This window comes from Aphelocoma coerulescens, chromosome 1 (assembly GCF_041296385.1).
Source record: "Aphelocoma coerulescens isolate FSJ_1873_10779 chromosome 1, UR_Acoe_1.0, whole genome shotgun sequence".
Classification (NCBI taxonomy): domain Eukaryota; kingdom Metazoa; phylum Chordata; class Aves; order Passeriformes; family Corvidae; genus Aphelocoma; species Aphelocoma coerulescens.
The window spans coordinates 66,359,457-66,373,779 of NC_091013.1; the positions used below are offsets into that span (position 1 = coordinate 66,359,457).

A 14,323-nucleotide genomic window follows, 5' to 3' on the forward strand; every position below is an offset into this window, starting at 1 on the left:
AATTCCCATTCTGTAACAACTCTTTCAAACAGCTGGAACTTGGACAACATCCTGGCATTGGGAGGCATTAATATGTCATTGAAGTGATACCACTGATAGAGGCAGATACAGGACTTCTGCTGGAGAAAAGCCAAGTCTTACCAAGATGGTTTCACATAATAGGAAAGTGTAAATGAGAGAACATGGGTTGGGGTTTTTTGCTATTAATTTCTTAATATTTGCACCAAAATTTGAAACGCTAACTGTTATTGTTATGTCCCAGAGGTCTTTTCCACAGAGTTCTTGCTTGTTCACGCCTTCTAAGTCAGGAGCCAAGATTCCCCCACCTTTTGCCACTTAGGCCCTCTCTTTCCCTCCCCTCCCACACATACCCTTTGTTTGACCCCATCTATACTACAATAACTATTTAATTAACAACAGTTGTTAAATTTGTTTATGGCCTGACCTTGTAACACAGTTTGGCTGGCCAGTTAAGATGGAGCCAAACTGTTTTATATCTCGGTTACAAAAAAAGCCTAGGTAGAGACCTAAGCTAAAGAGCTTTTTTTAATAAAACTGAAAATCAAAATGCAACAAAAGAAGGTCATTCCATTTGAATCCCCCGTTGGCCTCATCTACCGTGGCTGTCCAAGCTGCATTATAACCAAGACCTTGACAACAGAGCCCAACAGCCATTGATTGCTAAAGTTTTCTATTTTTCATGCAGTAGAGGAGAAGGGGGGCAGTCCTTTGAAGGTTTTTATTTAAGGCAAAGCTTTTCATTTAAGGTAAAAAGCTTTCTTCATCTCTAACCCTATTTTGCTTGGCATTTGAAAGTTGGGTTTAGTTTCTGTCAAGACAGCCCCAGGCTCTCTGACAAATCTGGGTCTCTGCTGAGTACAGCTGCTTCTGTCTGAGCCACTGACATGGTCCCATGGGTAGGAAATGTCTGGTGTTCCCTGCAGTTACTCCTTCTTTCTCTCTCACTAGACGTATTTCACTTCTCTGTTTCTTTCTCTTTTTATCCTCCTTTGCCAAAATCCTCCTTATTTCTTGTGGGTTTATTTACAATTGCTCTTTCCTTTTTCTGCTTTTTGTCCCTCAGAATTTCCACATTAAACCACTTAGGACTTGAGCATAGAAGTCTTAGTTTACAAAAAAAAAAAAAAAAAAAAAGTGTTAGCTTTGGTTTACCACTCTACGCCTAAGTTAAATGTGGGAGTCCTGTGAGGCAGAACTAAGATATCCTCCCCAAGGACTGATACTGTCCTAGATGTGTTCTATGTAATTCACAAATTATATATTGCACAGATAAACCAAGTGGATTTTTACATATTTCTTAGGCTTTCTTCTTTTTTCAGGTAATAGTTTAATACTTCAGTAGTTTTAATACCTCAGTGGAAATACCTCTCCTTGAGTCCAGGATGGTTCCCCAAGCATTCTGCTGTTTAAGCAAAACTGACTTGTAAAATTTTATTTCAACGCTGTAAAGAAAAATGTGACTGCAGTTGGGTCTAGAGCCAGACCATAGAAGGCTTAGAGAGTACTTGCATGGTGGAGAAGAGAAGAAGCGAAGCCTCGCTGCAAGCAAAGGAACTCACCTGCTTGCCTTCTGAAGACAGGTTGGTTTTTGGTGGCAAGGAGAACTGCTCCTCCTTGTGCCAATGTCACTGCTCACAGAAGAGGACTCAGCACTCCTGTGAGTGCTGTCTGTGAAACAAAGCCAGCCCAAGTGATCAGAGATTTATTAGCACTTTTCATGAATGCATACCTTGGCCAAACCAGCACTTAATTAAAAAAAAATAAAGTGAGCATGGGTGGACAAATAGACAGGCATTCCGTACTGTGACTGTCAAGGTCTTATAGCAAAGTCTTCAGACATTCACTGAAGAAAATGAGGTATTCTTACTCCTAAACAGCTCACTTCTTCTGTTGTGAAATTGAGCTCAAAACAGGCTTCCTGTGAGACCTCATCCACTTCCCAGTCACATTGGTGGTTGAGCTAAGCACAGTGGAACGGCCATCAGAGTATCTCCTCGCTCCGGCTTCATCCTAAGAGGACAAGAAGGCACAAACCTTCATTTTATAGTGTATTCTTTGTTATCCAAATGTGCCAAAGATTTCAGCTTGAAATCAGTCAGATTTTTTGACTACAGGCTCAGCTGGTTTCTTCTTTTATTCAAACTGACTTATTTCCAGTTCTGTTACTGTCCCTTTGAACCAGCAGTTCTCCAGTTCTTTTGTGCATGTTCCAAAAGAGCTGAAGAGAATTAAATCATAAAATAGTAGAGGTCTGATCCACCTGAGTGTCAAGGAAAAATTAAAAATGTATTTTGGAGAAAGATTAGGGAATCACATCAGCCACTGGTCTGGGTACTTTCAGAAGACACAGGTATATTAGAAAAGCTGAGTTCAACTGGTGAATGGCTTTTCTACAGAAGTTTGCGTTCAAGAAGTTTTAGTCTTCTGTTCAACTCACTAACAATGTACATAGCAGAATCAGTTCCCTTACCTGAAATGAAATCTTGGACTGAACTCTTCTACATTTTTGAATTAAATTGTTTCAGATAGACACAAGATTTGGACTTGTATTCAACTATTTAAAAAAAAAAAAAAGTTTTAATGAAACTAAATGAAAATTTATTCTATTTTTCCAGTATTTTTCTACATTATCTAGAGCAATATTAAAGCAGATAAACCACTACATTAAATACACGTGCTTCCTAATTATAATTAATTTTAGCATAGTTTCCCATAATTCCCACAATGCGGCAATCTGTCTGTCTGCCTCTCCTGACTTCCATGGACAGTTTCAATCAAAATAGAAAAAATAAGGCTCAAATTGGAGTCTTACCTTAGGTTTTTACCTTGACCAAACATTTCAGGAAACTGAAGAATAAGCTCTCCTAAAGAAAAGTTTACAGTCAGTGTAGACAGTTGAATACCTTTGGATCTCTCTGAAGGCAGACCTTGTCTGCAAAATTAGATGCCTGGTCTCAGACAAGCAGTGATGATCTATTGTTCCTTTTGGTAGGGCAGAAACGCTGAAACAAGGCTGGCTTTCTTGAATTTAAGCTCAAGTTAGGTCCCTCAGGCAGGCTTAAACCCCTCTCAAGCATCTACAAAACAATGAAGTTTCTCTGGAGGACAGAGGTCCTCAGACAACTTGCCCCCACTGAGACAGAGACACAGTGAGCTCAGCTATGGCAGGGCCAGGGGGCCAACAGCACACCCCAGCCCTGAGTAAGCTGCAGCATGTGATGAGTCTCAGCTGGCTCAAAAAGTACAGAGGACCTGGGCAGGGGAGCTGGGGTTATGATGAGGGAGGCTGAAGAACAAAGACAGAATTCCATAAGGAACAATTTGTTCCTTTTAGAATTTGTTTGCATTCATTAGTTCTGCTGCTCACGAAACAACTTATTCAAATAAGTCAATTGCTTTTGTTTACTCTCGTAAATGCCAAATGCATTCCAAACTCAGCTGCTGGAGTAATGGGTAAGCCTGTCCTTACCATACCAATAGCTTTTCCAGGACATCAAATGAAAATCCTCTGTTGTAGGAATATATCTTTTGTGGGCGGATTTGCTGATATTGCAATCCAAATGCCTAACTCTTACAGGAACAACCATTGCACTGACTCTTGCTTACATTTTTAATCTTTCTTTGGCCCCTGGCCATATCCTAAATAAATGAAACATGCCTGTATTGTTCCATCCAGCAGACAGATGATAAAAGGTCTGTTTCAGACTATGGGCAAGTCAGTCTTCAGCCAGTCACTTCTAAAGATATGGAACAAGTACAGCAGTCTTTAAGTTTAATACAACCCTTTCACATTTTAAATCAATTTACAATCTTTCTTTGTAATCAGTTTGGTTACTTCCCAAATCCAGTACAGGGGATGTTTTACTGCCAGTTCTTCATTTCTGGTATGATGTTCTTGATAAGGGTTATGTCAAAGACAACAATTCTTGATCTGTGCAGAATCTTTGAAACAGCATCTCACACAGGTCCTTTGTTTCAATAACGCTGTGGATGGTACATAAACCTTAACAACTTATTCTTCTAATTATCTGCCTTGAAGGTCACAAAATACTGTTAATGATGTTCCAAGTAACAAGGACCCTTTGCCTCCTGGAATTCCCCTTGAGAACATACTTGGCTGAAATCAAATTTTATGTATATTAACAATATAATCTTTTTGCAGAGCTCACAAAATAAGACTTACTTGCAGTAGTGAAGACACAACACTTCATAAGCCAATACATAATTCAACTGAGAATACTGATTTTCAGTCTGAATTAAAAGCAATATTAGAGTATAGCTAGTTTCAATATGATTAACACATGCAGCAAGCTAAGAATTCACCAAATACCTAATTACCAGTAAGATTCATTTTGCACATGAATTCAGGAGACTTTTAAAAGATAAATGAAAAACTGTTCTGAAGTGAAAAGTTTTGTATGGTATAGGAGCTGAAACCATTAACTCAGAAACAACTGAAAATCTTAAATTCTTAGATATATCTTCATATTTCCACAGAAAAGAGCCCCTTTTTTTTCCTCAAAATTTCTACAGTCAGAAAAAGAAGAACATAGTCAAGGATTCCTGCATGCCTGGCTGTCCATTTGGAGCCATGGCAATCACTTTGCCTGGGCTGGCAGTTCTGGGCAAATGGACACAGTGCATGCTTCAGTACCTGCACTCATCTGCAGCTGTTACACAGTCTATTTCACACATTACAGATGCAGATGTACAGTAAGTTTTCTTCATATGCAGTAAGTTTTACACTTCCAGAAATGTCAAGCTCACAATGCATTAACTGGCCATTTCTATGAAATCTTCACCCACAAGTCCTAGAAATGGGTGAGCCTTGCAAGATCTATTTGACTACTGACCTGTCATGCCTGCTTGCCGTAGAGTCCCATTTGGCAAAAATTCTCACTAGGCACATTATGAGCCATACTGAAGCATGGCTGTGTTTAAACCAGTAAATAAATCAACCCAGAGTGCCTTCCATGGACCCAAGGGAAGAAGGATGATGCTGATGCTGTACTTTTTCCGCAAAACAGGGTGGCCCTGTGTGGTGAGTTGACTCTGGCTGGGTGCCAGCTGTCCACCAAAGCCACTTTGTCACTCGCCTCATCAGCTGGGCAGGGGAAAGAAAATATAAGGAAAGGCTTGTGGATAGAGGTGAGGGCAGGGAAAGATCACTCTACAATTACTGTCATGGGCAAAACAGACTCAACTTGGGGAAATTAATTTATTGCAAATCAAAACAGAGCAGGGTAATGAGAAATAACCCCAAATCTTAAAACACCCTTCCCTCACCCTCCCTTCTTGAAGGCAGGGCTCAACTTCTCTCACAATTTCTTTACCTCTTCCCTGCCAGCAGCGCAGGGGGATGGTGAATGGGGGCTGCAGTCAGTTCATCACACATTGTCATCACACATCCTCAGCAGGATGATTCACTCTTTCCCTGCTCCAGCGTAGTGTCCCTCCAACAGGAAACAGTCCTTCACAAACTTCTCCAACATGAATCCTTCCCACAGGCTGCAGTTCTTCATGAGTTGCTCCTGTGTGGGTCCTTTTCATGAGGTGCAGTCCTTCAGGAACAGGCTGCTCCAGTGTGAGTCTCCACGGAACCACAGGTCCTGCCAGGAGCCTGCTCCAGCACAGGCTTCCCGTGGGGTGACAGCCTCCTTTGGGCACATCCACCTGCTCTGGGTGGGGTCCTTCACAGGCTGCAGGTGGCTCTCTACTCCCCCATAGATACCCATGGGCTATACCAGGGGCTGGTGCCTGGAGCACCTCCTGCCCCTCCTTCTCCACTGACTTTAGTGTCTGCAGAACTGTTGCTCTCACATTGTCTCACTCCTCTTTCTGCCTGCAATGGTGCAGGTTTTTCCCCCTTCTTAACTCTGTTATCCCAGAAGCACTACCACTGCCACTGCAGGGCTCAGCCTTGGCCAGCGGACGGTCTGTCCTGGAGCCGGTTGGCACTGGATCTCTCGGACATGGGGGAAGCTTCTGGCAGATTCTCACAAAAGTCAGCCCTGTAGCCCCTCCTGCTACCAAAATCTTATCATGGAAACCCAGATCACACTGCTTATATTACTTACTGGGGCAAAGTCGTCTTGTCCTTGGCATTGTGCTAGTGCAGTGTCTGGGAAGTTTACTAGTTGGCACAGGACTAAGCCTGGAGTTGCTACCAATTAGACAATACAGATGGTTTCTGGATGGTGTTTGAGGCCATGATCTAACCCTGTTTATTTTACTTCTCCTGATATCACTCACAGTTACAGTAAAGAAGTCACAACCAGGAATAATGGAAGAGGCAGGCAAAGCCATCTGTGTTCTGTGGGACTTGGCCACTCCAACAGTGGAAGAACCAACAATTTTTTTTTAATGTTTCTTCATCTGTGAGGGCAGTGTTTATATTCTGCATTAAATGAGGCTTCTTGGACTTAAAACTCAGGTGTCTCAAACTGCTATAGACCTTCCTGTTCTTTCTAAACTCACTCATGCCTGTGCCTTCTGCTTACAGCTCACCCTGCTTTCACCTGTAGGCAAAGTTCGGTTCTCACACAACCACTAAACAGCCCACACTTCTGGCCCCATGGAGGGATTTCTATGCATAACCACAGACGGGCATAGGCAGATAACCCCTGCTATTATTTGGGTTTTAGAATAACAACAAAACAGTAGTTCCAAATTCACCAGTGAAGATAATTTTCTAATGAATTTGAGTTCTGTAGGTGATTGAATTTTCCTTTGAACTATGGCACAAGCTCAAGTTCTTGTTAGACATCACATAATCCATGCATATGTTAGCCATTTTACAAATGCTATTATTCAAAGCTGGGAAGCCTTCAGGAATATTCACACCTCCACGTGTTGTGGTGTAACCCCAGCTGGCAGCTGAGCACCATTGCAGCTGCTCACTCATTCCTACCATCCCTGGTCAGGAGGAGGATCGGAAAATCTTCAGCCTCATGGGTTGAGGTAGGAACAGTTTAACAATTCAAACAAAAGAAAATATATTAATAATACTAATAAAGTACTAAAATACTATAATTAATAAAATAATATATAATATATAAATTTTATATTTATACATTATATAAAATTATATAATAAAGTTATATAATTATAATAAAAACAATATTCGTAATGAAAAAGGAAAGGGAGAGAAATAAACCCCCAAAAAGCAAGCAGTGCTCAATACATTTGCTCACCACATGCTGACTGATGCCCAGCCAGTCCCCAAGCAGTGATCAGCCTCTTCTGGCCAGCTCTCCACAGTTTAAATCCTGGCCATGATGTTCTGCTGTATGGAATATCCCTTTGGCCAGTTTGGGTCAGCTGTCCTGACCACGTTTCCTCCCAGGTTCTTGTGCACCTGCTGGCTGGCAGAGCATGGGAAACTGAAAAGTCCCTGATTCAGAGTAAGCACTACTTAGCAACAACTAAAACGTCAGTGTGTTGTCAACATTAAGATATATTCTCATACCAACTTCAAAACACAACACTGTACCAGCTACTCAGAAGAAAATGAACCCTATTGCAGCTGAAGGCATGACAACAAGAAAGAATAATTACAAGGGAGAAATCTTGGCTGTGATACTTATATTCCACTGCCTTATGGCATTTGAACATCAAAAAGCTCATTACTAAGGCATTTAGAATTTGTATTTCTTTATCTCACAACCCTCTTCTTCCCTAGAAGGGTCACTAATGTAATCTAAGATACCCTGAAGTATGTGACACATGTACATGCAACTAGAGATTATGACAAAAGACCTATGAGAGGCAGTGCCCTACTGGACCAGAAGTGGGTGGCCAGGTGTTCCCACTCTGCAACCAAATTGAGCCTGCAGTCAACAAATGCCATGAATTTTAGAGAGCTGAAGGGCTGTCCAGAGATGGGCATCTGTTTTAGGGGGAGATCAATGTCACCTGAAGGATGTTTCTTTCCTCAGCCTAGGTGTGTGCTCTGATAAAATATGGAGCTGCATCAAAGGTGTCTGAAGTCAGTGACCACTTACTGATGGAGGAGTCAGACATGCATACAAATACACAATATGCTCCCCTAAGCCCCACTTCCTTAGGAGACTGGGCTATAACCTTGTTTACTGCAAAGGACAAAGTGATTTCTGCTCAGAGCTGGTTAGAATATTTTTCACCATTGCTTGAGTGCTTTTGAATTAATACTGTTATTTTCCTTAAAATGGACTACTTTCAGTAAGAGAAGTACTTGCTTAGACGAATGCTGTCATGAACAACTATTTAAAATAACTATTTTTCAGCTTGACAGATTGAACTGAAATTTCAGTTAGAAATTCAAATGATGTTTTATTGGTTTACAATGTTGGTATGTGTTCTTTCAGGTCAATGCCATCTCTGTGTTTGGCCTCCATATTTTCAAGTTGTTTCAATGCTGCACATGCTTTGTTTTGAATAAAACCAAACAAAGCCCATGATGAACTTAGAACAGTATTTTATACTAGATAACTTAAAATGAATCATAATTATCTTGGTACATCAGCTAAAGTTATATGTATCACTAGGCCTTTTACTGGGATTAAAGGTAACCCTTGCATCCATATATACAGGTGACCCTTAAATGTGCAGAGCAATGGATTTAAAGCTATGCATGTAAATGCTTGAACCACTGAAGCATAAAATAGATAAACATAGCCCATATTTGTTGAAACAGTGTACAATGAAACCTAATCATGTGGAAATATTTTTGTCTTTTAAATGACAACCTTGACTTAAAAATGAATCACACTTCTTTCTATACATTCTTTTGTTTCTAGCTCCGAGCAAAGTTTAAAAGTGCCTTCACTTAAAACTAGTGTAGGGGAGGAGGAAGAGGTAAATTCTGCAGCTGAAGGTGGACAGAAGTAGCATTTCTTTGGCAGCAAAAGTAAGTAATTTTTGTTTGGCAAAAAGGGATGCTTGTATTTGCACAGATATTTGGATTATAAGAAGGAGCCCTAGGAGAAATGAATGAACAGACAGCATGCAGGTGAAGTCTGAATGCAAATCAAATGGCTCTGAAATGTGGAAAACAATTGTCCTCAGATTGGACGCAGTCCCATATTGGATGCATTTAACTTTCTGGACTTAATGAGTCATATGGACCCAAATGAGAATACCCATGTGCATGAAATTAAGATCTGAGTATTTAAAATTATATCACCACAGCAGTTCAGATCAGTCTAGTGTTTTAAACTTCAGCATTTTCTTTCAGGGAGACACCACTACAGTTTAAAAGTGTTGGCAAGCCTGAAGGTAAGGTATTTAATTCTTAAGCAAATAAGATTTTAGTATCATCAGCTCCTGACAGAAATCCCTAATTAGTTTATCTTTTGCTTATAATGATATAGTATATCCTCTGTTTATAAAGGGGAACAGTTTATATCAAGTGTGCAGGAGTAACAACAGAAAGTTTTAAATATTTAACATGTATAAATTACTGCATTGTTTTTATTCCAAAACTGATGTCATTCTAGAGCCTTGTCCAGGCCTATTTGAGAATTTCTGTTTAGGCCATTTCAAAGTATCTGAGAAAAACATTTCTATCTGAAAGTTCCTGGAAAAAGACATTATAGATCCCAAGGCCAATATACATCTAGAGATTGTGGGAGATGCTCATAAATCAAAAGAAATGAACAGCTGAAATGTTCATTCAGCTCAATTAATGGTAGGAGTACTCAGCACCTCTGAAAATTAGCTTACTTACCAGGTGCCTAAATAAGGATGGATTGGTACTTTGAAAAATGTGAGCTTAATAAGTCACTTTTGTAAACATTCAGCAATGTTTGCTACAGTATTTCCATCACCCACTACAGTCAGGGAGGAAATAGGAGCTCTGGAACAACTGCAGCTTATGCTTCTAGACTTGATCCTGACACACACTGCATCTGGAGGCTTGCAGACTTGGATTGCTGTCTTCTCCAGAGCTTTGTTAAGCTCAGTGGTGTACAACATGCTAAAATCGTTGTTGTTTTCAGGACTAGAAGCCAAATTTTATGGAGAACCCTTCTTCTGCATGCAAGTCTTTCCTTCTAGGAAGGTTTCAAACACAGCAATCAGCTCTGTTCTGCTCTTCCTGTGGTATTGTACAGATTACAGTGGAACTGGCAAGCATCCTTCTCTCTTTGCTAACACAAGTAGTGAGGAGAGTTTTACAAGACCCATCAGTGAGTGTTGCAATCCAGGCATACGCCACGGCAAATTGCAATCACTCTAAGAGCAAGTGATTTCTCTGGGGACTTCAAAACACATGGTGCAATGCGGTCTTTGGCACTTAAACCTTGCCTTACTTCAATCAGTGGAAAAAAAGTCAGAAAAATTAAAATAAAACAAATTTAGATTAATGTAATCTCAGTGATGAAGGTATATGCTCAAACTTCAGGAAATTATTTTTTTCAGCCTTACATCAGCTCAGCTGTTTTGCATATGCTGGCCTTGGTTAGTTCTGCTCTGTTTTGGGGAATAGATGTTAGTATGTTTTTAATATTTGTTTCATATCTCTGAGATTTACAATTGATATGTATACTTTAATACTTTTGATAACATAGTATTTATTCCTAAATCTCTGGGAAGGTGGCCATCCCTTCAGTCTTGTGTGGGTAAAGCCAAGTTTATGTACATATATATCCACGTGCATGAAAATAGGCATTTTGTGTTGTGGTTATGGCTCCTCAGTGCGATCTGGAGGCAAAGAACCTATTTAGCAGGATCATATTGTACACTGGGTACGATGACTGCTGCGAGAGAACTGTGGCTCTGCCCACAACCAGCCTTACAGGACTGAGGTTCCATTGAATGGCCAAGGCTGGCAGGCACCTCTGGAGAGGGTCTAGTCCAGCCCCCTGCTCAGGGCTGGGCCAGCTACAGCGGCTGCTCAGAGGAACACCCAGTCTGGATTTTAATACCGCCACTGATAGAGATGGCATGGCTGTTCAGGACAACCTGCTCCACTAAAGACACTTCTTCTTACATTTAAATGGAATTCATTTCAGTTTGTGCCCTTTGTGTCAAGCCCTGTGACACTGTGAGACAGAACTACTACAGTACTGACAAGTCGTGAGAAAGAACAAGGTGTGGCTGGAGATGGGGGCCATGCGGAGGTAGGGCAGCACTTTTCCTGGACAAACACCCTTGTTCTAGTTCCTAAAGACGAGCATAACAGAGTACAGTGCAAGCACGGGAATGATGAAGCCAGGAAGTGGGCATGGACTGCAGAGAGACATCAAGACCACCCAAGCCCCCCAAAGCCCTCCCACCCATTTCCAGAAAGGTCTGAAAGATCGGACTGCGTTTGGTAACTAATTTACATGGGAAGTGAGAAACCCGTCTTCAGGGTGGAGAAAACCTATCCATAAAAAGGTACCCTTCCCAAGCCGGGGCAGCAGCCCACAGGACCATGAGCGGGATCAATGCTGGAATCAGGTCCGGCCATGTCTTCTCCCTTCTCTTTTCCTCTTTCTTTCTCTCTCTCTTTCTCTCTGCCCCTCTCTAACTCATCTTTTCCTTTCTTTCTTCCCTTTCACCCTACCCCTATATCCAAAACCCACTAAGCCGTGTGCTTACGTAACAGGCCACGGACTAACAAAACAATTTCCACGCCAAGCGAGCAATCACTAATGAAATTTTCTGATTGTTCGCAGACCCTGTGACTTCTATCGCTCCTTTGGACCACGAGCGTTTACGAGCCCCGGGTGCTCCCTTCGCCTTGCGGGCGGGACATCACACGCACCCGAATCCCGCGGGCCGGGAGGAGAGCAGAAGCTTTGCCGCCGCCGGCCCCGCCCTCCACGGCCGTACCACCCACTCCCTGCGTGTGTCGGGAAGGGGAAGAGGCGGAGCGGTGGCGCAGCCGGAGCCGTCCCCTCGCCCCGCTGCCGCCCGGCCCCTTCCCGGCGCGGCCCGCCCCGCCCGCCATGTTGCAGCGGGAGCGGCGGGCTGGCGGGCGCACGGAGCATGCGGGGCGCACGGAGCGGGCAGGGCGCGGAGCGGCGTCCCGCGGGCGCGCACCCCGCGCAGTGGGTGCTCATTGCCCCAGGTAACCCGGCGGGTCCGCTCCGCGGAGGGGCGGCTCTGCCGCAGCGCCGAGCTCTCCCGCCCCGCTGGCCGGCTCGGGCAGGAGGCGGGCGCCCTTCCCCGGCGGCTGGGGCCGGTGCCGCGGCTGCTGCGTGCGGCCGGTTCCCGCCCGGGTGTGGTAAGGCGGATTTGAGACACGGCCTCTACACGAGGCCCCGCAGGGTACCCGCCCTTCCCCTCCAGGGGCCCGGTTTCCCTCGCTGGATCAGTGCGTTTGATTTGTATGGGTCGTTAGGGTTTTGCCACGTGCTCTTGCCACCGATGTCCCTGATGGGTCTCGCTGTCCCCTCCCTGGAGCTGGCGGCCTGTCTTGCCTCCATCCCCTCAGTCCATTCCTGCATTTTTTGAAGGAAGCGGTTTAGTGCCCTAAGCCACAGCTGTCAAACTGGCTTCAGCCCTAAGCCAGAGTGAGATCTCCTCTTTATTCTGAAGCAGCAGAGCTCCACATGGCAGCTCTGCAGGTATCCACCTGCCATATTCAGGTGCAATAACCACCAAGGCCTTAAGCTCTGTGTAGTGGAGGCTTAGTCTCTTCCACTCAGCCCTGAATCAATGGGAGGATGCCTTTGCTCCCTTACATGTATTTCTGCCTAGTATCAGGTTTAAACAAGGAGATCACAAAATGCTTTTCTGTTAAAGAGGATGAGTGAAACAGGATGTACTCAAATGCCAAGACACTAAGAGGAAAGAGACATAATTGCCTTTTCTAGTTTGCTTTTTAAGGAAATGCGACTTCCATGATTATCTGTGGGCTGGCTTTGAACTGTGGCTATTTCTTAGCCCCACCCATAACTTAAAAGTGTTAATAACCAAACGTGATAAAAAGGAGGAGTTCTTTGGAGTAATTTTATGAGCTTTGCCTGTGATGATGTGAGAAATGTAAATGGCATCACTGAAGGAAAAGTATAGCAAGAGCTTCGTTCAGCAAAGGTTGAAAATAAGGCAGGAGCTCAGTCTTGAGACATACACCCATAAGAAACCAGGCTTGTCTAGTTATATGAGAAACAGAACCAGTTGTTATGATTTCACTGATTCCTCTCTTCCTCTTGTTTTAACTTTTTGCTTCCACCCTTTGGTATGTGACATGCTTGGTGCCTAAGAAAGGAATTAATAAAGTGAGTAATTCCTTTTTTAATACTGACTCTACGCAGACTAGGATTTAAAGCTGAATCTTGTATCAAATGACTGGTTATGCTAACAGATGTCCATACTGTGCAAATATTTACAAATATGCTTAGCTTATGCATGAGTAGTCAGTTCTGTGCAGTAAGTTAAATTCTTCAGTAAGTGTTTGCAGGATTGGAGCCAGAGCTTGTAACTTTCATGAAGCCAGACAGTTTGTATTACCAATTATGCCAGCACAGCTCTGACAAAATTTATATAGTACTCCAGACCTGTAAGAAAGTTTATTAAGCCTTAGTTGAACTTCAAAGCACATGGTGATTTTAAAAAAAAGTCTGTGGCTGATAAATTCAGAACTCCATAGCTGATGAGACTTGCCAGCCATATGAATGAGACTGCTGAAATGAAACATTTAATGATTTTAGTTTGGTTTTAGCATTTTCAGAAAAGAGTTTAGGTTAATGTTATCACTTTTCAGACTTGTATTTCTTAACTGCTTTGTTGAATGAGTCTCAGAAATATTTCATTCACTGTTTAGCAGAATGTGTAGTAGGAAGACGTGATTACTTTCAGGAATAAAGATGGCTGCAGTTGGATTTAGAACAAAAATGCCCTTTGATGGTAAAATTCTATTCATATGACAATCTGTATCTTCATCATACCTGTATGGCATTGTGCTACATACATACATAAAAACAACTGGTGCAAGTAAGTACAGGGTTTGTTTCTGGATGTGAGTTGAATGCCATTTGTTACTGAGTCTGCCAGTACCTTCTGGTTGTATGCAGCCTGTTTATGTTCTTGTATCTGTGGCCATTATCCTGTGCATAGCAGGAAGAAGAGGCAAGGTGTGGTTTCATTCTAAGCAAGAAGCTCCAAAACTTTTCTTGAAGTAAAGGCATTTTCTAAGGTCTTGGTTTCAAGTGCTTAAGTTAGTTTGAACTAGTCACCTGGGTGGCCTGTCTCCCAGAACACCTTGAAAGGTTCATAACATACACCATCCTGCCCAACCTAATAGCATCTCCACCTGGATGTATGCCATTTGTCTTGCTTTGATTGTGACTAGTTCTGCAAGGAGACTAGATATCTTAGTCTAAAAAAGAATGAG

General features: G+C 42.6%; 1 protein-coding gene and 2 long non-coding RNA genes across 8 annotated transcripts in view; 2 read left to right on the forward strand and 1 right to left on the reverse strand.

Moving 5' to 3' along the window:
• Positions 1-418: 418 nt before the first annotated feature.
• Positions 419-6,307, reverse strand: LOC138118881 (uncharacterized). 2 transcript variants are annotated; one of them, XR_011155317.1, is made up of 5 exons: positions 5,355-6,307; positions 4,875-5,125; positions 2,834-3,098; positions 2,492-2,575; positions 419-2,031 (listed from the first exon to the last, which is right to left on the reverse strand). It is a non-coding gene; the product is annotated as an uncharacterized lncRNA (long non-coding RNA). The 2 variants fall into 2 exon arrangements; XR_011155316.1 differs by lacking the exons at positions 4,875-5,125; positions 5,355-6,307 and having other exon boundaries at positions 2,834-3,244.
• Positions 6,308-6,717: 410 nt separating this feature from the next.
• LOC138118889 (uncharacterized) lies at positions 6,718-10,591 on the forward strand. 3 transcript variants are annotated; one of them, XR_011155322.1, is made up of 4 exons: positions 6,718-6,981; positions 8,799-8,908; positions 9,236-9,276; positions 9,999-10,591. It is a non-coding gene; the product is annotated as an uncharacterized lncRNA (long non-coding RNA). The 3 variants fall into 3 exon arrangements; XR_011155318.1 differs by lacking the exon at positions 6,718-6,981 and adding an exon at positions 7,896-7,963; XR_011155323.1 differs by lacking the exon at positions 6,718-6,981 and adding an exon at positions 8,090-8,145.
• Positions 10,592-11,401: 810 nt separating this feature from the next.
• Positions 11,402-14,323, forward strand: part of RNASEH2B (ribonuclease H2 subunit B) — a 45,057-nt gene continuing 42,135 nt past the window's right edge. For all 3 annotated transcript variants that reach the window (XM_069011209.1, XM_069011191.1, XM_069011200.1), the window contains exons 1-2: positions 11,402-11,442; positions 11,661-12,055. In XM_069011209.1, coding sequence (XP_068867310.1) covers positions 11,417-11,442; positions 11,661-12,055 — 421 coding nt within the window. In that variant the 5' untranslated portion in view covers positions 11,402-11,416. The remainder of the gene's footprint in view (positions 11,443-11,660; positions 12,056-14,323) is intronic.